Here is a 26,404-nt window from a genome sequence, read left to right as displayed (position 1 = left end):
CCTACACATAAAAAAGTTGATTGATTTTGAATGTCTGCTTTTATTCCTTCTATGAGTTCCGAAATAGACACACATGTGTCAGCTACTATTAACATGGCAGAAAATGGGTCATTGCACTATGTAGGCAAGCTTCAGCACTCTCCAACAGATGTGTGCTGTTTTTCAACTGGCTTTATACTTCACGGCTACCCGGGGACCACATTTGTGCAGGTTGCAGCGTAAGGAGGGGGGGAGGCGGAGGAGACCAAAAGGAGCTCTCTACTTCAGGCGGCCCCTCAGACATGCAATCCGCACACGGCGGACTCATCTGGGGATTCTATCTGGAGGCTTACTAGGATCGAGTGTGGACCATTTTCTTCCACGGGATTTTAGTTTGAACTGTGGTTTGAAGCCGTGGTTTCTTGTGAGGGGATGGTAAGAGATCAACTTTTTTTTCCCCCCCACAACATTATGTAGTATATTAAGAAAATCCATATTTTGGTAACACTTTAGTATGGGGAACATATTCACCATTAATTAGTTGCTTATTAACATGACAATTCGTAACATATTGGCTCTTAATTAGTCATTATTAAGTACTTATTAATGCCTTATTATTCTGCATGGCCTTATTATACAACCAGTAAGCCATTAAATAAGAGTCTTCCCTCAATAACCTCAGAAGTATTGCTTATTAGTAACCCTAACCCTAACCCTTATATGTTCCCTTAGTGTCCAAATAACTCTAAATTAAGTCGTTAAAACTTTAGTATGGGGAACATATTCACCATGAATTAGTTGCTTATTTACATGCAAATTAGTAACATATTGGCTCTTAATTAGTCATTATTAAGTACTTATTAACGCCGTATTCAGCATGGCCTTATTATACAACATTAACTAAGAGTCTTCCCTCAATAACCTCAGAATTATTGCTTATTAGTAACCCTAACCCTCGTGTCCAAACAACTCTAAATTAAGTCTCTGTTACTTTAATAAGCAACTAATTAATGGTGAATATGTTCCCCATACTAAAGTGTTACCGAAAATGCAAATGAAGAGCACAAAAAATACCCTAAGACAGTATTTTCTAAATATGAGGAATTGGAAAAAAGCATTCGCTTAAACCACATGCATTTTTTCCAAATAAAATACGTAAAAAGAACAGTCAAATCGGACTTTTACGTCGAACTTCACTGCCTATTAGAAAAAGTAATGTAGGCCACATAGTGAAATAAATATACCCTCTCCAAAATAGGGGAAACTATTTAAACTTGAACTAATATTTTAAAAGACACTTGTGAACACAACAAAAAATAAAAATGTGTTTTGAAAAAAAACATTAAATTAATAATAAAAAAATACACCCCACACACAAAAAAAGATATATTATTTGTAAATTAGGTAACACTTTAGTATGGGGAACATATTCACCATTAATTAGTTGCTTATTAACATGCAAATTAGTAACATATTGGCTACTAATTAGTCATTATTAAGTACTTATTAATGCCTTATACTGCATGGCCTTATTATACAACCAGTAAGCCATTAACTAAGAGTCTTCCCTCAATAACCTCAGAATTATTGCTTATTAGTAACCCTAACCCTAACCCTTATATGTTCCCCTAGTGTCCAGATAACTCTAAATTAAGTCTTTGTTACTTAGAATATGTTCCTTACACTAAAGTGTTACCTATATTTGTTTTCCCATGGCAGGGTAGCTTGAGCTATACAGCTGGAATGACTGTTAAAAGAAGTACATAAATAAGGGTGAAGGGAAATAAATATTGAATGTATATCACATCATGTGGAATTGCAACTACATTGGACTACATTTGATTATTCTTGCCTTAAAAATATATATTATTTTACAAACTTTTACATACACACAACATAGCAATCGTATGAAAGAGATCATTACATGTACTGTTAGTTGGGGGAGTTATATAACAGATCAGAACATGTATTTAAAAAAAAAAAAATCTACAAAATTGTTTATTTGTATTACAAAATTATAAATCTGTTTGTATACATTTTTTTTTTTTTTGTCCTGTCCAACGTCTCAGGCAAATCATATAGTTGATGTAGATGCCCATATCGGCTGTACAAATTTACTTTACAAAAGAGAAGTGTAGGATACTTCTCTTGTTGCCTTATTTGTATTTGACTTTATTAAATGTAATTTATATTATCATTTGGTGCAGCCGGGCCGAGAAGGAGGGGATAGAAAGAGAAAAAAAGGAAGACAGAGGGTGAAATTGTGGGGACAAGAGGGGGATAAGACAGAGAGACGAAAACAACAGCAAACACAACAATAACAACAATAACAACAACAACAATAGAGCAACATCAGCAAATAGGATATGTACAAATATGACGGTAAAAGTGATAACAAAGAAGCAGTTAGTGAAATAAATAATAATACAGAAATGACAATGAGCATTATTACACTACAAATGGAGCAATACAAATACCAATAGAAATAGCACTATTGGTAATGAATAATAACAATAGTTTACCTCTATTATCAACAATACAGTTGTTCAAATGCAAAAATACATATATGTAATGACAACTTGAAATACAAACAGATAAATGGAGGGGAAGAAAGAAAAGCCAGCTATATTAACCTTGTAGATTGTTATAGTAACTATAGGTTAAGCTTTGTCAGTGTGCCATGTGTTACCCAGTTTCCCCTAGGGCAACAACGTTAATATATGATTGATGAAACGTGATTATATGCATGAGTGTATGTATGTATATGTATTTGTATATGTACAGTATGTGTGTATATGTATGTTTGTACAGTATGTATATATGTATGTTTGTACAATTAATTTGTTTCCACCTTAAGAGCTCACTGCTTTGCTCTCCCTTAGGTGCATTTTTAATTTTTATTGACCTGTAGGGCCAAACGAGTTTTACATCCACGATGAGCACCTGCAGAGGGTCGTACCTGCGGAGGTGTGTGCTCCACTGGGGGGCTCTGTTGTTGTTGTCGATCCCGTTGGCCGCCGCCCTGCCGGCGAGGGGTGACTGTCCCCCGTCGTGTGTGTGCTCTGCACCCAGCGAAGTGCATTGCACCTTCCGATACCTAAACGCGGTACCTGACCACATCAAGCCAGCCGTGGAAAGAATTAATCTTGGGTGAGCGTCTACTTTTTTTCCCCTGTAACATTTAGCAGACACATTGACATGTTAATGAATGGACATAGTATTCAATCATTCACTGCTGGACACTGTAGTCAGGGTTCGTACACCTTTTCCATGGCCAAATTCAAGCACTTTTTAAGGACTTTCAAGATCAATTTTCCAGTTTTTACCTTTAAACCAGTGTGAATCAATCCATAGCCTTGTTGTTTGAGGTCAGCAAAAAAATACGGAAAATCTGCTCAAACCTAAGCCGAACATTGAACCAGCAGTTATTATTAACTGAACGGGGCGTAGAAAATGGAACAGTGTGACTATTCAATGTCATTGGTGTTTGCAAATGTGTCTCCATTTGTGTTGTTTTTCACATTTCTTGTTCTTTTTCTTACTTACAGCACTCAATGACATCGAACAGCTCTGATTGATTCACACCTTAAACTGCATAATGTGATATAAATCCACGCAACCTCAAAATGTCAATTTCACTCATTTATTAACAAAACTGTTCCACATTAGGATAATAAATTAAAGGAAAATATTTTGTTAGTTTCACAACACCTCAGTCAGCTTTCATTAAGCATATCTAGCCTTGTAACTGTGGCTATGATAACAAATCGATTTTTAGTTGAGGGAAGTCCTTAACATTATAATTTATCATTGACAAACGCTCGCTTTTTTCCTTTCATAGCTCGTAATAACTGTCCGTAATTAACATGTAATCTAGCGCTGATCTCACAGTTTAGGTCTGGCATTAAAAGTTAAAGTTAAAGTACCAATGATTGTCACACACACACTAGGTGGTGCAAAATTATTCTCTGCATTTGGACCCATCACCCTTGATCACCCCCTGGGAGGCGAGGGTAGCAGTGAGCAGCAGCGGTGGCTGCGCCCTGGAATAATTTTTGGTGATTTAACCCCCCAATTCCAACCCTTGATGCTGAGTGCCAAGCAGGGAGGTAATGGCTCCCATTTTTATAGTCTTTGGTATGAACTCACAACCTACCGATCTCAGGGCGGACACTCTAACCTCTAGGCCACTGAGTAGCATGTACTAAAAGGTTAGAAAACAAAACTTTAGCTAACGTTAGTTAACTTGCAGAGCTGGTAATCTCTGTGGCTTACCTTTCATATGACTCGAGAGAGCCGACTCTCCCATTACGAAAAGCTGGATTTCCTTTTTGCATACTTTGCAGCAGGCTACACCTGGATTTGGTCCACGTTTTATCCAAAGTTGGTATTTGTCATTTTCCATCCAATGTTCATTAAAACGTCAACCTCCCGGCGTGACGGACCGATGCACCACTGTCCTCTTTGGGGCGACACAGAGCCGTATCTGGCATGCCAACAACATAATGTAAGGGCTCGTGCAAAGACAACAGATCAAGCGTGTAGCTTTCATTTTTAAGGAAACTTATTTTATTTTTTTCCATTTTATAATTAGCCTATTGAGTCAGACTGCCGAGAAATATGATGAGTATTTCCAAGCAATTACAAGCACTTCACCCAAAATTCAAGCATTTTTCAAACCTTGAAAACACAACATTAAAATCCAATCATTTTCAAGGTTTTTAAGCACCCGTACGAACCCTGTGTAGTGTTATTGACATAATCATTCTGTCATGTTACCATCACTGTGTTGACAAAGATACAATATAAAACCAAGTTGTTCAATCAATCAATGTTTATTTATATAGCCCTAAATCACAAGTGTCTCAAAGGGCTGCACAAGCCACAACGATACAGTCTACAACCAAGTTGTTGTGATAGGAATAGCTCCAATAATCAAGACTGTAAGTGAACCAGTTAAATAAATCAAACAATGTCTCAATCTCTACCTCAATCAGATTTGCCGACGTCACTACAACAAGTTAACCTCCGACACAATGAATTTGAATGGGAATTGAAGTGATCTACATTTATGTAGCGCTTTTCTCTAGTCACTCAAAGCATTTTACATAGTGAAACCCATTATCCAAGTTGCATTTAAACCAGTGTGGGTGGCACTGGGAGCAGGTGGGTTAAGTATCTTGCCCATAGCGGAAGCGGGAATCGAACCTGGAACACTCAAGTTGCTGGCACGGCAGCCTTACCAGCCGGGCCACGCCAACCCAATGTCTTTTCCTCGAGAAGGTTACCTTTTAATTTACTCCATTCTCTACAAATTGTCCCCTGCCTTATCATTTTCTCCTTTGAGGAAGAGGGATGAGGTATACACGCCCAAACATACCTGTTCATTAGCCGGCTTTCTTCTTCTTCTTCTTCTTCTACTCTACTCTACTGTTCTCTACTGTGCTCTAAAGTAAGTGTGCCATGGATACAGTATACAGGGTGTCCAAACTTATAGACCGACTGACATAGGTGCCAATTAAATTTGATGTTATTGACATGCTAATGTCAATGTCGATCACAAAATTCAATAACCCTTTTTATAGTGTTCAAAAAACGGGAACTGTCCCAAAATTTAGCCTAAAAGTGACACACTTTGTCTTGTGTTAAAAGTAACAATTGATAATAGTGTGTACAATTGATAATAGTGTGTACAATGTCAATTGAATTCATGAATGGCAGTGTGATTAAGGACGAAAAAGTACACCTAGATATATTTTTACTTAAACTCGATATTCGATATATATCTCGATATACACTATATTGCCAAAAGTATTTGGCCACCTGCTTTGACTCACATATGAACTTGAAGTGCCATCCCATTCCTAACCCATAGGGTTCAATATGATGTCGCTCCACCTTTTGCAGCTATTACAGCTTCAACTCTTCTGGGAAGGCTGTCCACAAGGTTGCGGAGTGTGTTTATAGGATTTTTTTCCACCATTCTTCCAAAACCGCATTGGTGAGGTCACACACTGATGTTGGTGGATAAGGCCTGGCTCTCAGTCTCCGTTCTAATTCATCCCAAAGGTGTACTACCGGGTTCAGGTCAGGACTCTGTGCAGGCCAGTCAAGTTCATCCACATCAGACTCTGTCATACATGTCTTTATGGACCTTGCTTTGTGCAGTGGTGCATATGTTGGAAGAGGAAGGGGCTTGCTCCAAACTGTTTCCACAAAGTTGGGAGAATGGAATTGTCCAAAATGGTTTGGTATCCTGGAGCATTCAAAGTTCCTTTCACTGGAACTAAGGGGCTAAGCCCAACTCCTGAAAAACAACCCCACACCATAATTCCTCCGCTGACCCCTCTCTGTCAGCTTACGTGGCCTACCACTTTATGGCTGAGTTGCCGACAGTTGACTTTGGAATATTTAGGAGCGAGGAAATTTCACGACTGGATTTGTTGCACGGGTGGCATCCTATGACAGTTCCACGCTGGAAATCACTGAGCTCCTGAGAGAGGCCCATTCTTTCAAAACTGTTTGTAGAAACAGTCTCCATGCCTAAGTGCTGGATTTTATACACCTGTGGCCGGGCCAAGTGATTAGGACACCTGATTCTGATCATTTGGATGGGTGGCCAAATACTTTTGGCAACATAGTGTATTTTCCGGTGAAAGTATACATATAAAGATATTTTTGAGCATTATTCACTGAAATTGAAGTGAATGACAAGTGTACTTTAAACACTTTTATTAAGCCAGTTAGTCAAGATGAGTATTAACAGCACAGAAAAGAAACTATTTAAGTAGCACAGAATTACATAACATAAATAAAATAGACAAATATTCTTTCTACGTAAAATAACATAGCTGTGCAAATAATACAAAATGTATCAAACTCAGATTAAAAAAAAATAATTTGCAGGCAGGCACTTTTTAATTCCCAGTGGACGATATAATGGACTGTCACACATGTACGGTTCTGGTCAGCGCCAAGTAAGTGACTTGACTTCATTGTGCGGCTATGATATTCCTCACTTCGGCGTACATTTTTGGCAGCATTTCTCGTGCGAAATATGCCCGGTTTGGCAACTGGAAAACAGTTTTGATTTGGACTTAAATGGTAAACAACTCAAATGAATGTTTTATCCAGACGCATACATTTGTCCAAATGTGGCCAAGTAGACGCATTGTGGGTTTCCTGGTCGTGGTCTACTTCGCTAAAAGAAACATCTAAAGAAGAGAATCCCTCTGCCGTCTTACACTATTTTAAAAAATATATATATAAATCACCCTCTTCTACGACTCTCTCGTCGTCATTTGGGATGTCTGTTGGGATTTCCCTTCCTGGTTCCATGACCCGCCCTATCTTGCCTCTGATTGGCCTGTCCCTAATGTTTTGCCCTAATGTCAACCAATCGTGACTCATCATAGTAAACAACCAACCAATCATGTTCTTATGCGTGCAAGCACGTCTTGGAAAGAGGAAGGGGAGGGGTTTAATAGCAAGTGGGAAGAGGGGGAGAACAAGGAACACAACAAATAAGCGGTGTTTGGTCATTTTAACGTGAAATTAATTATATCGATATTACGATATTTTCTTAATTCATATCTTGTTTGGAAATATATCGATGTATCTTACAAACTCGATATATCGCCCAACCCTTTTATTTTTTCCCAGCCCTTTCCTGATCAGTCACCACTGACAGAATAAAATAGCAACATGTACTTACTCTTCTGTTAATCCCTGGTGGCGTAGTAAAGCAGTCACGATATTCAAAGCAGTTAAATTAATTTCTACAGCCTGTATCTCTGTTTATTCTCTTAACTTTTTCTCCCAACAATCTGCTCCATTTTCTTACGCTTGCCCCTTTTCAGATGTGTGTGTCGTTGCGACCCTAAGCCACCATTACATGTGTTTTAGTGGCACCACAATAAGAACAAAGGACTGATGACATTGGGATCATCCTTTTAAACAATATTTTGATTGTGGTATCCTCACATAATCCAGATGTACTATAGCTGTGGAAATTTAGCCGATTGAAAACATGTGTGTGTGCGTGCATATTCCTGAGTGGAAAACCATTCTAAATGAATTGAAGTCAAGACAAATGTTAGTCTCCCTACGATGAGGAGGCGATCGTCAAGGGTGTACCCTGCCTTCTGCCCGAATGCAGCTGGGATAGGCTCCAGCCCCCTTGGAACCAAGAGAGGGACAAGCAGTATATATTTTAGTGTATTCTACATCGAATAAAAATACTTATTTCACACTCTTCTGTGTGTTTTGTTGGGATCGCTTTTAATCAAAAACAATATTAGTCTTGTACATGTACTGATCAAAATATAACATTGCACAGGTGCTCCCAAAATAGTTCAACACTGAACAACTTCCTGAATTTTCTTTGTTGCAGATACAACAGTATAGTTGTCTTACGAGAGAAATCTTTTTCGGGACTGGATAGATTAGAAATACTAATGCTGCATAGCAACCTTATCCACAGTATTGAAGACAGAACATTCCAGGACCTAAGATCGCTACAGGTGAATCATATTACTAAGTATAACTCACCTTTTGAGTCTAAATGATCTGTTATGTTTGTTCTCCAAGGCCCTGAAGGTGTCCTATAATAAAGTAAAGGAACTCAACAAACAGACATTCAAAGGCCTTGAAAGTCTGCAGAGACTCCACATGGACCACAACCACATTGAGTTCATAAGCCCCGAGGCTTTCTACGGCCTCACCCGTCTGCAGTTGGTCAATCTGGAAGGCAACCGTCTGCAGCAGCTCCACCCGGACACGTTCATCACCCTGAGACACAGCCAGGTTTTCAAGGTGTCCTCGGTTAAGACCATCTACCTGTCTGACAACCTTCTCACCAGCTTGCCTGAAGAGATCTTCTCAGGCTGCGGCCACTTGGAGAACCTCTTCCTCCACGGCAACAGCTGGGCGTGTGATTGTCGAATAACCTGGTTTGCACTGTGGACACAGAAGCACACAGGTGAGTTGAATGGCAGTTTAAAGGCCTACTGAAATTAATTTTGTTTGTTTAAACGGGGATAGCAGATCCATTCTATGTGTCATACTTGATCATTTCGCGATATTGCCATATTTTTGCTGAAAGGATTTAGTAGAGAACATCGACGATAAAGTTCGCAACTTTTGGACGCTGATAAAAAAAAAGCCTTGCCTGTACCGGAAGTAGCGTGACGTTGCAGGTTGAAGGGCTCCTCACATTTCCCCATTTTTTACACCAGCAGCGAGAGCGATTCGGACCGAGAAAGCGACGATAACCCCATTAATTTGAGCGAGGATGAAAGATTCGTGGATGAGGAATGTGAGAGTGAAGGACTAGAGTGAAGTGCAGGACGTATCTTTTTTCGCTCTGACCGTAACTTAGGTAAAAGGGCATTGGATTCCACACTTTCTCCTTTTTCTATTGTGGATCACGGATTTGTATTTTAAACCACCTCGGATACTATATCGTCTTGAAAATGAGAGTCGAGAACGTGAAATGGACATTCACAGTGACTTTTATCTCCACGACAATACATCGGTGAAGCCCTATAGCTACGGAGCTAACGTGATAGCATCGTGCTTAAATGCAGATAGAAACAAAAGAAATAAACCCCTGACTGGAAGGATAGACAGAAGATCAACAATACTACTATCAGGAGACACCGAACCAAACACTGAACCTGTAACTACACGGTTAATGCTGTGCCGCCTGTCGAAGCCTAGCAATGCTGTTGCTAACGACGCCATTGAAGCTAACTTAGCTACGGGACCTTGCCAGAGCTATGATAAAAACATTAGCGCTCCACCTACGCCAGCCCTCATCTGCTCATCAACACCCGTGCTCACCTGCGTTCCAGCGATCGACGGCGCGACGAAGGACTTCACCCGATCATCGATGCGGTCGGCGGCTAGCGTCGGATAGCGCGTCTGCTATCCAAGTCAAAGTCCTCCTGGTTGTGTTGCTGCAGCCAGCCGCTAATACACCGATCCCACCGACAACTTTCTTCTTTGCAGTCTCCATTGTTCATTAAACAAATTGCAAAAGATTCACCAACACAGATGTCCAGAATACTGTGGAATTATGAGATGAAAACAGAGCTATTTTGTATTGTATTCAATGGGGTACCGATACTTCTGTTTCACTGGTTACGTTCACGGGCATACGTCATCATCCAAAGACGTTTTCAACCGGAAGTTTAGCGGGAAATTTAAAATTGCACTTTATAAGTTAACCCGGCCGTATTGGCATGTGTTGCAATGTTAAGATTTCATCATTGATATATAAACTATCAGACTGCGTGGTCGGTAGTAGTGGGTTTCAGTAGGCCTTTAAGCAGTACCTTTATTTCATGTTGCTCTGGAACTTCTAATGTCCAAGTTGGAATTAGGCTAAAAAAAAAAACGGCTTTATGCAAAAAGCCATTTAGGACCTTAGCGTTCGTTACAGGACTTCAAGTCAGCGAGCATCCAATTAATTCATTAGCTTCTCTTTGATTGTTTTTTCAGTTTCAGTTCAATACGTAAGAACATTGTCAGGAAAAGAAGAACAAAAAGAGAAAAATCAGTATTCTATGATGTCATTTGTTATCAAATTTATCTTAAAATTATTTATTATTTTTCTGTTGTACTACCAAGATTTTTTTTTTGTAAATTTTTTACACTTGTGTAAGAAAATGTAGATGCTTGAGGAACATATTTGTAAAGTGACTCACCTTTGTGTTACTTTTATCTAATGACAATTTATTTGCATTTTTATATTAATAGTGGCTTATTTTGAAACCATTAAGAATTATAGCGTAACCCTAAATGTGTTGCGTCTGAACACTAAGGGATTTTATTATTGTGACAGATAATTTATATTTCCAATGTTTCGTGTGGTGGAAAGTGTTTTTTTCTTCATCCTGAAACATTGCATTTGAATCTCTTCTCAGTACGAATGAAAAAAACGACATCATTAAAAGTATGAATCTATACATCTATAAAGGTATTGAAATGTGTTTTGTTCTGCGGTTTCTCATGAATCTAATTATCCATAGTAAACTAAAGAACATATCCATGGTCAAAAGTATAACCTTAACGCTGCAGTGAGGAAAAATGTTACTTCGAATTCACGACATGGCTTCAGTGAGAACAAATCATTAATAATTACAATTCTGTACTTGAATGATGTTGTCTTATTATGTCCATATTTCACCAATCATTTTTGTCCAGATTTACGCACAACATGTCCATGTGTAAAATTGTTGTTTTTAACACTTGATTTAAATGTTTCCAGGGGTGCTAAAATGCAAGCGGGATAGAAGGAATCCTCGGGGCCAGCTGTGTCCTGTTTGTGATGATCCTTCCCGATACCACAAGAGACAACTCTCTCTTCTACCTGCTGAGGCCTTTACTTGTACTAAACCGTGGATCCACTCTCATCTAAAGCAGAAAAACATCAGCTTCGACGCAGAGTATTTTACACCGGTTTCTCCAAGGGACTTTTTAGCCCCACTCGGGTCCATACAAATTAACCTGACGGATCAGTTTCACAGTGATGCCAGCCTATTATGCACTGTCCAAAGGCCATCACATTTTGACAACATTTCCCTTACCTTGGAGGAGGATAGTAATATCACTATGCTTACAACAAGCATCACAACATATTTAGTCTGTAACATTGACGATGAACACATTCAATATTTGTGGCAAGTCCTAGCAGCCTACAGCGAGACTCCCATGAGACTGGAGAGAGGAGTGATGTTGGCTAAGCGTCCTGAAATGGTGTACAGATATAGTCAGAAGATGGTTGAGGATGAGCCACACTCAAATATTGACGCTGAAATCAAAGCCCTGCCTGCATGGTTAATGCAAGGTGAGATTAACCTGCAGCTTGACCGTGCTTCCACCACATTTTCTACCCTGCACATCAAGTACCAGTCTGTGGTCAACTTACGTATGGAAAACACAACCCCTAAGAAGGACAGCTACTCATGGACGATGATAAAGAAAGACAACCAAACCAAGACTGACCACACCGTAATCACAGGTGGGTGTTAAGGGATCAAGGTTGCACTGTTATAAAGCTAAACCATAACCCCTAAATGTAAATGTATTTTGTCTTTAAATCTAAAATATAGGTGGTGTGGTACAGCTTAACTGTGAAGTCCGGGGAGAGCCCAAGCCTTTGTTAGAGTGGATTTTACCAGATGGAATTAAGGTTCGAGCCCCATACGTGAGTGAGGACAGTAGGATTCTAATCACAGCTGAAGCGAAGCTCACTCTTCGGGGTGCAGATGTCTCAGACACGGGCCTCTATCGCTGCATTGCCACAAACTACTTGGATGCAGACATTCTAGTTTTTAGAGTGACAGTTCTCTCTCCTGATGTAGAGGAGGCCGATGTCAATGGTGTCCAGATATCACAGAAACTGGGGGAGGATCTTATTTTCGATTGTAACACGACAGGAAGTCCTAAGGCTTCTATACAATGGATATTCCCTGACCACTCAGTACTGGATAAGTCGCATGGGACCAGAAAGATGTACGAGAATGGCACCCTGCTGATTGAGGGACTCACTCCGAGGGACCAAGGATTTTATAGGTGTTTGGTTTCTAATAATTTGGGAGTTGACATTTTGGTATTTCAAGTGACAACAAGGGAAAGCTCCAATGTGGTGACAGGTTTTGATGACGATGGATCTGGAATTGAGATGGAAAGTCAAATGGACACAACTTTAACTGAGAGCCGTATCACGCCCACAGACAGAGCTACTGAGAAATCAGTAGGCATAACTTTAAATCGACCACATTCCAGAAAGAAAATTAGAGGAAAAGGAGGTTCAGGAGGTCGAAAGGGACACAGGAGGATTTCAGTTAGCAACAGACGCACATTTGGCAATCGGGTCTTTGATAAAGCAACGAGGACAGTGGACCCGGCAGAATTTGTACATTTCATGAAAATTGCTCAAGACGAAGAAAGGGATAAGACAAGAACAGGGAGAAAGTTAATTAAAGAGTCAAAGATTGATTTTTTAGATGATGACGAAATTGGCTCTGGCGATGTACACAATGACAATCTCATTTTGCTTACTACGGTTTTGCCAAATTCAAATAACCGGCAAGTATTTGGAACGGGAAACAGACAGCCTGACATGACCACAAAGAATTACAAAAAGGACAAACTAGCAACAGATTCTGTGACAATCCAAATGTCTGGATTTACACACAGTCCAGACAAAAGTAAAACAGTCACGTCCCTACATTACCCGGTTTCAGACAACACAGGCATATTCAGCCGTGATGGAACTATTGAGAATGATTCTTTTGAAATACCTTCCAAACCTCAAACTCGCATAGATTATTCACAAGAAACTCAGCTGCAGTTCTCTGGAGAACATCCTGCAGATCCGGAGACATCCAGTGAGATACCATTGTCATTTACGATTGATCCCAATGTGACTCCGATGAGAGATGGCGGAGACCCCATGGAGTATTTTGTCCATTCTGATCCAAAAAGCCAGTCCACCATCACAGCCGTCACCGCCACAAAGAGACAGGAAAATCAAATTACCTTCCACACGACGCAAACAATAAGATCCCCACCTTCGGGGTCCACTATCATCTCCCAGCAGCACATTCATATTATTCCAAAGAGGAAACATAAAGGAGGGGGCCGGAGGAGAATATTCCATGGTCACAGAAGAATCCTTAAACCCAACAGAATAACTGATATACAGTCCATTATCAATAAACTCATCCAGTCATCGGGGCAGAATACTACAGTACCATACACACCGGATCTTTCCACAGGTAAGAACGTTTTTCACTTGTTTTCACTTACAACAGCAGTCCTAAACCTTTCTGAACCTACAGGCCAGCTTGTGTTTTGTGGTTACTTCTTTTTATTTGAATACACTACATCAAAATTTGAACTTTCAGTTTTTAAAGTAATTTTTTTCAAGTACATAGCTTTTGACCCTGATTTACCTCCATAGAGTTTTAGATGTTATACTAATCTACCAAATCCAAAAACCAGTGAATTTGGCACATTGTGTGATTTGTAAATAAAAACAGAATACAATGATTTGCAAATCCTTTTCAACCTATATTCAATTGAATAGACTGCAAAGACAACATATTTAATGTTTGAACTGAGAAACTTAATTTTCTTTTTCAAATAATTACTAACTTAGTATTTAATGGCAGCAACACATTGCAAAAAAGTTGGCACAGGGGCAATTTTACCACTGTGTTACATGGCCTTTCCTTTTAACAACACTTGTAACGTTTGGGAACTGAGGAGACCAATTTTTGAAGCTTTTCAGGTGGAATTCTTTCCCATTCTTGCTTGATGTACAGCTTAAGTTGTTCAACAGTCCGGGGTCTCTGTTGTGGTATGTTAGGCTTCATAATGCACCACACATTTTGAATGGGAGACAGGTCTGGACTACAGGCAGGCCAGTCTAGTACACACACTCTTTTACTACGAAGCCACGCTGTTGTAACACGTGGCTTGGCATTGTCTTGCTGAAATAAGCAGGGGCGTCCATGATAACGTTGCTTGGATGCAGGGCCGGCCCGTGGCATAGGCCGTATAGGCAAATGCTAAGGGCGCCGTCCATCAGGGGGCGCCACGCCAGTGCCACAAATGTTGGAGGAAAAAAACAAACAAAAAAACAACTATTATTTCTAAATACATAAAATAATCCCACGTTAATTAAAATGCAAGGTAAAGCCTATTTAATAGAAATATTATTTGTTACAACATTACGCCCCCCCTCCCCCGGCACGGTGCGCCCCCTCCCTTCCCGTATCATGACTCTTTTTGGACGTCACCACATAAAAAAATCAACACAAGATGTCAAAACGGCCAAAACTGTCAGGTGCCCAGGGAAGAAAAAAGAGAAAAGAAGAGGAGAAACGAGAAAAAGACAGAGGTAGCAGGTAGGTAACGTTAGCCTACATGAAATTATTTGTCTGTTACAGAATGTGATAGTAACCTGGCTTTTTAGCAATAAGCTAATGTTACATGATTCGGCAATTGCTAATCAATAAATAGCTAGTTCTGTTTTAACGTCGGGTTAATATTGTGGAGGGGGCTAAATTGTTATGGAAAATAATAATGTAACGTTAGGTAATTACAGTACTCCCTGGTGTACAGTAATTTGTAAGTCATTCTAGTTAATGCAATATTAAAAAGCACAAATAGAGAACTCTGTAGGATCCCCTTTTTTCGTAATATAGTTGTTAAAGTCATACTGGTTTGATATCTTGTTTTGTGCAGTGCCTTATTTATATTGTATTTTTTATTTATTTTATGCAACTTGTTGACACGTTTTATTTTGTGTTTATGTATGTAAAAAATATTGTATTTCATATATTCATTTTTTATTTTTTGTATTCATTTATTTATCCATATTTTTTTTTATCTTGTTAACTATTCTGATTGTTAATTTGCTTTCTTTAAGTAAAAAAAAAGGTCAAAGACAAAGCTATTCGGTTTCTTGTGAGTATATACACACTGCCGATCTGGGGGGGGCGCCACGTAAAATCTTGCCTAGGGCGCCAGATTGGTTAGGGCCGGGCCTGCTTGGATGGCTACATATGTTGCTCCAAAACCTGTATGTACTTTTCAGCATTAATGGTGCCTTCACAGATGTGTAAGTTACCCATGCTTTGGGCACTAATACACCCCCATACCATCACAGATGCTGGTTTTTCAACTTCGCGCCTAGAACAATCCAGATGGTTCTTTTCCCCTTTGGTATGGAGGACACGACATCCACAGTTTCCAAAAATAATTAGAAATGTGAACTCGTCAGACCACTGAACACTTTTCCACTTTGCATCAGTTCATCTTAGTTGAGCCCGGGCCCAGTGAAGCCGGCGGCGTTTCTGGGTGTTGTTGATGAATGGCTTTCGCTTTGTTTAGTAGAGTTTTAACTTGCACTTACAGATGTAGCGACAAACTGTAGTTACTGACAGTGGTTTTCTGAAGTGTTCCTGAGCCCATGTGGTGATATCCGTTACACACTGATGTCGCTTTTTTATGCAGTATCGCCTGAGGGATCGAAGGTCACGGGCATTCAATATTGGTTTTCAGCCTCGCCACTTACGTGCAGTGATTACTCCAGATTCTCTGAACCTTTTGATGATATTACGGACCGTAGATGGTGAAATCCCTAAATTCCTTGCAATAGCTCTTTGAGAAATGTTATTCTTAAACTGTTCGACAATTTGCTCACGCATTTGTTGACAAAGTGGTGACCCTCGCCCCATCCTTGTTTGTGAATGACTGAGCATTTCATGGAAGCTGCTTTTATACCCAATCATGGCACCCACCTGTTCCCAATTAGCCTGTTCACCTGTGGGATGTTCCAAATAAGTGTTTGAGGAGCATTCCTCAACTTTCTCAGTCTTTTTTGCCACTCATGCCAGCTTTTTTGAGACATGTTGCAGGCATCAAATTCCAAATGAGCTAATATTTGCAAAAAATAACAACGTTTACCAGTTCGAACGTTAAATATATTGTCTTTGCAGTCTATTCAATTGAATATAAGTTGAAAAGGATTTGCAAATCATTGTATTCTCTTTTTATTTACCATTTACACAGAGTGACAACTTCACTGCTTTTGGGTTTTGTAATATTGTGGTACATCAACTAACTAACTTACGGGTATTTTAGGTCTCCCTCTCACTCTCATTATCATTGTTATTTTCAAGTTGAGAGCATATATATAAGTTACGAGCCTCCACACCACTAGCTGGCATAGCAAATTCCCGGTAAGGACCCCCCCAAAAAACAGCCAGGCATCGTGTTTAATTCATTTCAGTGGGAAGCTCTGGTTTGAGATATGTGTGTTTTGAGTTAGGAGCTCGTGAATGGAACATATTGAGCTCGTAAATTTAGTTAGTGCTGTATAGCAATCTAATGCTACTGTCATTTACCGATGTATAAACCAAAGAAAAGCCCTACGTCAAATAAAAACTACAAAATAAATACTGACTTACCATCAGTATGAACCTGGACTTGGTTTTCGAGAGAGACGATGATAATATTATGGTTTGATGTGTGTGGGCGACTGTTGTAGTGTGTTTTTACCAGGAATGTCAACATCTTTAATGCAATTGTAGAAAGTGGGTACTTCCTTTTTCTTTTTTTTCCTTTTAAAAAAACAACAAACTCCGAGCAAACACACAGGTGATTTGGTGCATTAGCATTGGAGCAACAAACACTGTGATTGCATGATCCCCTAATTGGATTTCAATGCAAATAAATAAGAAATAAGAATACATAAACTAGACTTAGACTTAGACTCCCTTTTTATTGTCATTCAAATTTGAACATTACAGTACAGATAAGAACGAAATTTCGTTACATAAGCTCTATACATATGGATATTATTTTTTTTTTAAATATATACATTTCCAAAATCAGATATTACCTTAGATTCCGGACTATAAGCCACTTTTTCCTACACTTTGAAACCCTGCAGTGTATAAAATGTTTGGACTTTTTTTGCGAATGGCCATAATGTTTTGTGTTCAATAGTTTTTATTAAACGCAAGCAAACACACTGATAATGTGTGTTAGTGTTGTATGGTGCCATATTTTGGATGAGTTCGCTCACTGCGGGTGTTGCGTGTTGAAAATGCACTTCCTGTTTTGAACTGGATGTAAAACTGTCCATAACGTTTCTGTTCAAAAGGATTCTTCATTCATTACTCCAAGCAACGTTTGTAAGTTTTTTTTTGGACTAAATTATTGCATATTCGTACGTGCTGCCATAGCATAATTAGTCTAGTGTCGTTAGCATTAGCTAGTATGCGAACACGTTTACATGTGTCTGTGTTAGTTTTATTAACTTACAATGACAATTTTTTGTATGTAAATTCACCAAAACGTCACATGGACTTCATGAGTCTTATTAGCTGATTGGAGAGCCAGCTTCCATAGCTAATGGGTCCATGACGATGTCTCTGTTTTGTTTGATCAGCCGTTTTACAGCCGCGTTACAGACACCGTCTGGAAATAAACATCCACAAAATATTTGTCCGGTGCCGCTAATATATGGAAACATATGTTTTTCTTATTAAATGTACTGGGTGCGGCTCTACAGTCCGAAAAATACAGTACATTATATTGATTTAGTTCCTTTTTAAAAAAAAATTTTTTATTGTCTAGTCTTATTTTTGAAAGTTTTGGAGAACCCTGATTTACAGTAAATAGAGCTTTTCTGTCTACAATATAGGCTGGACGATATGGCCTTTTTTTAATATCTCAATATTTTTAGGCCATATCGCGATACACGATATATATCTCGATATTTTGCCTTAGCCTTGAATGAACACTTGATACATATAATCACAGCAGTATGATGATTCTATGTGTCTACATTAAAACATTCTTGTTCATACTGCATTAATATATGCTCATTTTAAACTTTCACGCAGAGAGGGAAACCACAACTAAGTCAATTGACCAACACTGTATTTATTAAACAGTTATTAAGCAGTGGCACAAACATTCATGTCATTTCCAAAACAGAAAGTGCAAAATTGTCAGTCATTTTAAAACAAGCTATGAGTGCACTTTTGTGCATAATGTCTCTAAGATGACAAATCAAAACAAAACTAAATTAAAGTGCACGTTTTATACTGAACGCCACTACAATAGTTTAAAACAAATAAAGTGCACTTTTGTGCATGATGTCACACAACATATATTACAATAAGCGTCAAATAAAAATGAGCTGCATAATAGGAAATCAAAATGTGTACGTCCTTCACTATGTGGTAGGTTCCTACGGACGTTATCTCTTTTGTCGTTGACTATTTTTTTCATACGGTGTTGATCTGGAAATGTTTGCCTCAGCATTTTGATGCTGTGGGCGTGTGGCACCGAACGGAGATGTTGACATGCGGAGTAAGCACTCTTCATTCTCTAGCAGGTGACTTTTCAAATGATGCTACATATTAGCAGTCACGCTACTTTTTGTAGAAATGTTTTTTCCCCACATTTGACAAATTACGGTTGTCTGTTCGAAATATTCCCACTTGAAGCTAAACCACCGCCAGACGATGAACCCCCTGCTGTTTTTCTTGGGAATTAATTCTTCCTTCATTTGTTACCAGATTCGCACCTTCTTTCTCTCGTATTACCACTGGCACCACAGCTAACTTTAGCCATGCTGCTACCTCTCTGCTGCGCGACGGCGTATACGTAAGTGACGTATGACCTGACAGTATGTGACGTATGTAGGAAGGTGCGCTCGCTGTCTGTGAGAAGGAGAGACAAGACAGAGCGAGAGGAGCCTGCAGTGTAATGTCCGCAGCTAAAAGCAACTGCGTGAGAACGTATACTCGAATATCACGATATAGTCATTTTCTATATCGCACAGAGACAAACCCGCGATATATCGCGTATATCGATACTTCGCCCAGCCCTACTACAATATCAACGCTATTTTACAATGTCACCTAAATAATCAATTAAAACAATTATTAATGATGATAATGACTTCATCGTAGGACAGTCTATCCTTCTGAGAATCAGCATCCTCTGCACTGGACGTTTGTACTTTGCATAACTGGGCTCGTTTTTTTCCGAAATGTGAAAGAAAATAAATACACCAAAAGCAAATGTCGACTGCATGGAACGCTGTTTTTTTTAGGAGGATCTTATAAGACACTGATTTGTATGTCACACCCGCATGGCCCACAGTGCAATACTGACGATTCATGATTAACATGTTTTGTTTTTCTTGTGTTTTTATTTTTTTTTTTACAATAGATGAAGAACTTTCCATTTCCACAACTCCATTTGGGGGACAAGAGAAAGGAGGCAACACAAAAACACCTCAAAGACAAAGGAAGCCTTTAATCACTACTGAAACAGTCACAATTCATCAGACTTCAACGGTAACCCTAAATACATCCCCTGCTACTCTGCCCCCCACAACTGCTCATTCCCTGACTGAACTGGATCTACCCCCTTCCGAAAAATCAGAGACACAAATGAGCATATTTGAAGAAGACAACCATGAAGAGTCATTTTCTGCAGACTATGAGGTGCCAAATCTGAAGCCCAGTGTCCAGCATCCAATTACGATTAGCCCTACTTATTACCGCACCACTGTTGAAACACCACAAGAACCATTAACTCTTGCCTCACCACCTACAGTCATTTTACCCTCAGGGAGAAAGTCTGGCAAGGAATTTGTATATGGCTCCGGTGGACTCCCAGATGATTTTTCTACAACACAAGGATCCAATGGAAAGAGAGGCCGCCAAGGAAGAAGAAAGAGGCCCTATAAGGGCAGTAGAAACTTAAAGAAACCTAAAACAAATACATTTTATCCTACGAAAGCAACTGAGTTCCACAAGAAAACAACAATTGGGATAACCATGGGAAGTGCAATCCAGGCAACTATAGTACCCCAAAAGAGTGTCTCAAAACCCATGTATACGCTATCAAGGCCAATTGACAGAACCTCAGGGTCATCAGAGCAGGACACATATGCTTCCCAGGAAGTAGACTGGGATATTTCTTATACTCCAACCAAAACGCCACTTATGTCGTTTACATCAAAGGGATCTTACACAACAGTTAAAAATAGAGTACATAGTACTTACAAACCCTCGACACACAGAAAACATAGTCACACAACAGCTACAGGGAAAGTCAGGCCGACATTGAAAAGTGTTACCAGAGAAAGTGCAGGTAAAGACATTTTTTTTGCTACAATGACCATGCAAAACTACACCTACACATACAAAAGAAACAATGTGCATCATTCCCATGTCACTATGAGACCCACTGTTGCTGGCTTAGAACCAACTACTAAGGTCACGTCAAGCAAACCCAGAATAGTTGGTGGCAATGCAGCCAGTTTTACAGTTTTGTCCAGCTCAGATGCTTTCCTGCCGTGTGAGGCTGTCGGAGACCCCCTGCCAGAAATATCCTGGAAACGCTTCTCCTCAAGCACAGGTACACTTGAATGATACCAAATGTGATGTAATAGAAAACTGATTGTCCATTATACTTAGGGTTGGGTATCGTTTTAATTCGAACGATTCCGATTCTTTGTTTCGATTCCGATTCCTGGCGATTCTCGATTCCGATTCTTTTAAGAGGCAGGGTCAAAAAAAAGTTTGGGATATTTTAAATGAGCTAGCTAACCTTCATACAGTCTTTCTGAATGAAATAGTCTGACATTCTCCATCAATTTGAATTCTATTAACTTTTTATGAACTTTACTATAAATTCTTCACAGGGCTGTTTTCAACTAGAATATAAATATCAAATCTATGAATTTGAATATAAATATTATAAATACATTTTCACAGGGGTACACTTTCCTCAAGAGAGCTTTATTTTTGAAAACCTCATGAAAACACATTTACACATAAGTGTATGATGCTGCAGGAAACCTCATGAAAACACATTTACACACACAAGTGTATGATGCTGCAGGTAATTAAAAAGGTTACCGTGCTCCCACTGATGGGCTAACCTGGTGCAGAAAAGCAAATAAACAATAAGAAACAACTTGCAAAACCCAGTCCAGATTAGCAGCAGGTACAGTATAAAATCAGGGAGACAGTTCTTGTTTAGGAAAATGACTATATCCGCCTTCTCAGGCAGGATGCGTGAGCGTTCTGGACAGATAGTGTCTCCTGCTGTGGACAATACACGTTCGCTGGGTGTGGAAGAAGCTTGAAGGCATAAATAGGAGAAAGCGAGATCTGACAGCAGGAGGAGGACGGTCGGCGCAGCGCGTCAAAGACGGGACATGCATATATTTGTACTTCATGAACTCGGAGGTGCTTCATCATGTTCGACGTGCACCCTCCTAAGCACGAAACAGTCCTGTCACACGTGTTATATTTCGCCGATATTTCATTTTTTTTTAGTAAACTAAAGCCACACTTTCGACCGCCGACGCCCGCTATCCATGCTTGACTGACTCGCTCGGCTACATAGGCTCGGCTATGCTAACACTTCCGGCGGTGGGCGCTTCTTCGTTGGTGTTCAGCGGCTTCTTCTTCCGGTCGGCGGACTTATTCTTTTTTTCCGGACGGCGGAATGGGTATCGAAACTAGGAATCGAAATTTAAACTTTTGAACGATTCCGGGAGAATCGGAAAGTTAGTCCCGGTTCCAATCGATACTCGATACTCGATACCCAACCCTAATTATACTGTCTATATATTTGTGCTTAAGAAAATATTCATTCAAAAATTGTCAATACAAATTCTTAACTTTTAATATTTAAGTGATATTCTCTCTTCATTCCAGAAAACACAGTTACCATCAAGGGGAGAATAGGCAAGTTTGAGGTGTTGCACAATGGCACCCTGGCAATACAAAATGCCAACATCAAGGACCGTGGCCAGTACCTCTGCATCGCTGAAAATGATCATGGGTCAGATAAACTTATAGTCACCCTCACTGTGGTAGCTTACCCATCACGTATCCTGGAACCCAAAATGCGTGAGATAAAGTCTCATTCAGGTAATACTGTGGAGATGAAGTGTAATGCAGAGGGTCGACCCACACCCACAATATCCTGGATTCTGGCAAACCGGACACAAGTAAGGGGGCAAAACACCGCAAATGGAAGGGTGATGGTGACTGCTGGTGGGACTCTTGTCATTACACAGGTGTCAGTTTTTGACAGAGGTCATTACAAGTGCATCGCTAGTAACTCAGCAGGTGCTGATACTGCTACAATTCGCCTGCATGTGGTAGCTGCCCCACCAGATATCTTGGAGGAAAAACGTCAGCTGGTGAAAGCTCTTTTAAACCAAAACCTATGGCTGCACTGCACAGGACAAGGCAATCCTCGGCCAAAGATTCACTGGGTGCTGCATGACGGTGTGGTAGTCAGTTCAAACAGATTTGCCTGGGACAATAGAATATCTGTTCATGAGAATGGAACCCTCCACATAAAGGATGTAAATCCAAACGATAAGGGCAAATATGAATGTATTGCAACAAGCTCTACAGGCTCAGAGCGAAGGGTGGTGACTCTAACAGTCGAGAAAACAAAATCTGCACCTAAAATAGTAGCAACATCCCAGCAAGTTACTGAATTGTATTTTGGGGATCAGCTGGAACTAAACTGCTCAGCAAAGGGAGACCCTAAACCCAGGATAATGTGGAGGTTACCATCTGAAGCAGTGGTGGACCAGTGGCAAGGGTAAGATTCTACTACTATACTATACTATACTATCCCATAAAGTACTTGGACTGGATTCCTTCTAAACAGTGTGAGCTCTCTGTGCTGTCTGTTTCTTCTCTCCGGGCTGCTAAACACTAATTTAATTTAAAAAAATAAAAAAATAAAGCATGCTCTAATTCGACATTATGAGGCAGTGTAGAAAGCATGTTTGTCTCACAGCCAGAGGGTCCTAGGTTCTCAGAGTACCCCGGGTTATATTTATGTTAGTGTAACCTGCCTGGTTCAGTCCCTGCTTTTTCTGTTCCAACCGGGACTCGAACCTTGGTCGCTGGCATGAGACGAGTGTGCTAGCTACTCAGCTAGAAGCCCGACCTATCAACCTGATAGCCAGCACTGCTCTTGAGGTCATCAGGGAGAGAGGTTTTCAAATAGCCCAATTACACTGGCTGGCCTCTGTTACTCTAGGTTTATTGGACCCTACATAGGTGTGAATATACTGTAAATGTTAATGATCTGTGCTCTGTGATTGAAGTCCCGGGTTTTTATCTTGTTTTTGCCCAAAATTTGCTGGAATGAACTTCATCCTTCACCCATGACCCTCAACTGGCTAACTGGTAGAAAATGGATGAATGAATGATTTTGAAATAAGAAAACCATTAATTATAGGACTTTTACATAATTAAAAAGTACATCAGACCTGTTTACAGTACAGCATGTTTGAATTGCCAACAATCTGTCTTCCACTGATCATATTAATGTATATTTCTTTCTCATTTTAATTTAATTAAATTTTCAAATTTTATTAGGATGGGTAGCAGAATCCAGGTTCTGGAAAATGGTACACTAATCATCAACTCAGTGATTGATAAAGACGGAGGAGACTATCACTGTGTCGCGAAAAGTGCAACTGGTGATGACCAACAACTCATGAGAGTCAAGGTGTCCATGAAACCAGCTAAAATAGAGCATAAGCTCTATGGCAAGAAAAACGTTGTCTATGGTAATGACCTAAAGGTTGACTGTAAAGCCTCTGGGGCTCCAAAGCCAGAGATCTCGTGGGGTCTTCCAGATGGTACCCTTGTTAACAGTGCTCTGCAGGCAGATTCCTTTAGTGGAGGAGGCAGAATGCGACGCTACACTCTGTTTGACAATGGGACACTCTACTTAAATGAAGTAAGTGGTATACACTTACAGACTTCAATTAAAAAAAACTTGTCCTGTCAACTAACATATAGGTATTATTTGCCAGGTCGGCATGTCAGAGGAAGGAGACTACACCTGCATTGCTGAGAACCAAGTAGGAAAAGATGAGATGCACGTACATATCACTGTGATGACTGCCGCGCCAAAGCTACTCCAAAACAGTGAAACTTATGCCAGAGTAAAGCCTGGAGGTAACATCCGGTTTGACTGTGAAGCAGTTGGTGAACCCAAACCAAAGATTCTGTGGATGTTGCCTGACAATGATGTAATTGCAGCATCTAATGAACGCTACTTATTGCATGTAAATGGCTCTCTAGATATAAGAAATGTAAAGCCAATGGATGCTGGAGAATATGTGTGTATGGCTCGCAACCCTGCTGGTGAAAACAGAAAAGTCTACAAGCTAGAAATTGATGGTAACCCACCAGTGATCAATGGCTACCATCAGAATAGAACAGTAACAAAAGATTTCTCCACAAAATATTCCAGGAAATTTATGGACTGTAAAGCTGAAGGCAGCCCCACTCCTACAATCACCTGGATAATGCCTGATAACATATTTTTAAGAGCACCATACTTCGGGGGAAGAATTAATGTTCATCATAATGGGACATTGGAAATTCGTAATGTGCGTCCTACAGATACTGGAGAGTTCATTTGCATGGCCAGGAACGATGGAGGAGAGGCGGTTTTGGTGGTACAGCTCAAAGTGACTAATACGCTCCGAAGGCCCATTTTTAAGAACCCTTTCAATGAGCGGATAGTCTCTCCATTGGGTAAAACAAATGTTCTGAACTGCTCTGCTGATGGATACCCAAAACCTGATATCACCTGGATCCTGCCTAATGGAACACGGCGTAACTCCCACGATGGGACTTTGGTCATTTATAATGCTCGCGTTGAGGATGCTGGAAAATACCGCTGTGGTGCCAAGAATATGATGGGCTACATAGAAAAGTTAATCATTTTGGATGTTGGGCAGAAGCCTTTCATTCTGACAAGACCGAGGGGCATCATACGCGGTATGTTTGGGGATCCTCTTTACCTTCACTGTCTGTCTGATGGGAATCCGAAACCTCGAGTCTACTGGACCCTCCCTGGGGGCCACACTCTCACCCGGCCTCAAGTCCTGGGCCGTTACAAGTTGCAAGAAAACGGTACCCTAGTTGTCCAAGATGCCACTCTCCATGACAGAGGAAACTATGTCTGCAGAGCTCGGAATGATGCAGGGGAGACTTTGCTTACGGTCCCTGTTGTTATCATCGCCTACCCACCACGCATCACTACAATGCCACCACCTAGCTTGAGTGTAATGGCAGGGACACCTATCAAGCTAAACTGTGCTGCTGCTGGTTTACCGAAACCAGAGATCACCTGGGAGTTGCCTGATTATTCCATTCTGTCAACAGCAAAACAAGGGAGACAAATGGGAAGTGAACTGCTTCACCCTCAGGGTACGCTTATTATTCAAAGACTTACAGCCTTAGACTCTGGCACTTATAAGTGTCTGGCCAAGAACCATCTGGGTACAGACCTAAAGGCTGTATATGTGCATGTGCTGTAGGAGAATAAATCAGGACTGAAAGACTGATTTTAGCAGATATCTGGGTGTTCGGGGTTTAATACCTTGTTGTATGTGATTTAAGAGGATCACAGCTTACTCAAAAATCTCCAACAATGGTTTCCAATGAGGAAAAAACATTCGAACAAAGCAATTAAATAAATAACGCATCTGGGGGGCTGGAATGGGTTGATGTAACTTATAAGGGAACATCTAGAAACATCCTACAGTAGATGTTTCATATTCATGTGGGATCGATCTAAAGTTAGGAGGTGATGCTGACAACACATGGGTATAATTACTGCACATACAGTCTCGTCTACAACTTAACCTTCAACATTAAATGATGAAAACACGTGTTGGAATGTATTGTACAAATATTTTAACAGCAAACTATCAACTGTTTTTTATTTTTGTAATACAAACTGAGGGTATAATGATTGTTTTTTACACTGGATGCATCTTGTTGGCTACAATGTCAGTGATGGATTATGGTTT

The 26,404-nt window shown here is 40.0% G+C and overlaps 1 protein-coding gene across 1 annotated transcript; it reads left to right on the top strand.

Moving 5' to 3' along the window:
* Positions 1 to 297: 297 nt before the first annotated feature.
* LOC133659251 (immunoglobulin superfamily member 10-like) lies at positions 298 to 26,404 on the top strand. The gene is made up of 10 exons (XM_062061981.1): positions 298 to 414; positions 2,862 to 3,129; positions 8,372 to 8,501; positions 8,569 to 8,959; positions 11,252 to 12,004; positions 12,096 to 13,766; positions 19,750 to 20,946; positions 22,257 to 23,160; positions 23,949 to 24,315; positions 24,392 to 26,404. The coding sequence occupies exons 2-10, from the start codon at positions 2,915 to 2,917 to the stop codon at positions 25,907 to 25,909; spliced, it is 7,146 nt and encodes a 2,381-aa protein (XP_061917965.1). The 5' UTR covers positions 298 to 414; positions 2,862 to 2,914; the 3' UTR covers positions 25,910 to 26,404.

This window comes from Entelurus aequoreus, linkage group LG10 (assembly GCF_033978785.1).
Source record: "Entelurus aequoreus isolate RoL-2023_Sb linkage group LG10, RoL_Eaeq_v1.1, whole genome shotgun sequence".
Taxonomy (NCBI): Eukaryota; Metazoa; Chordata; class Actinopteri; order Syngnathiformes; family Syngnathidae; genus Entelurus; species Entelurus aequoreus.
This window is presented reverse-complemented; position numbering and strand designations above follow the sequence as displayed.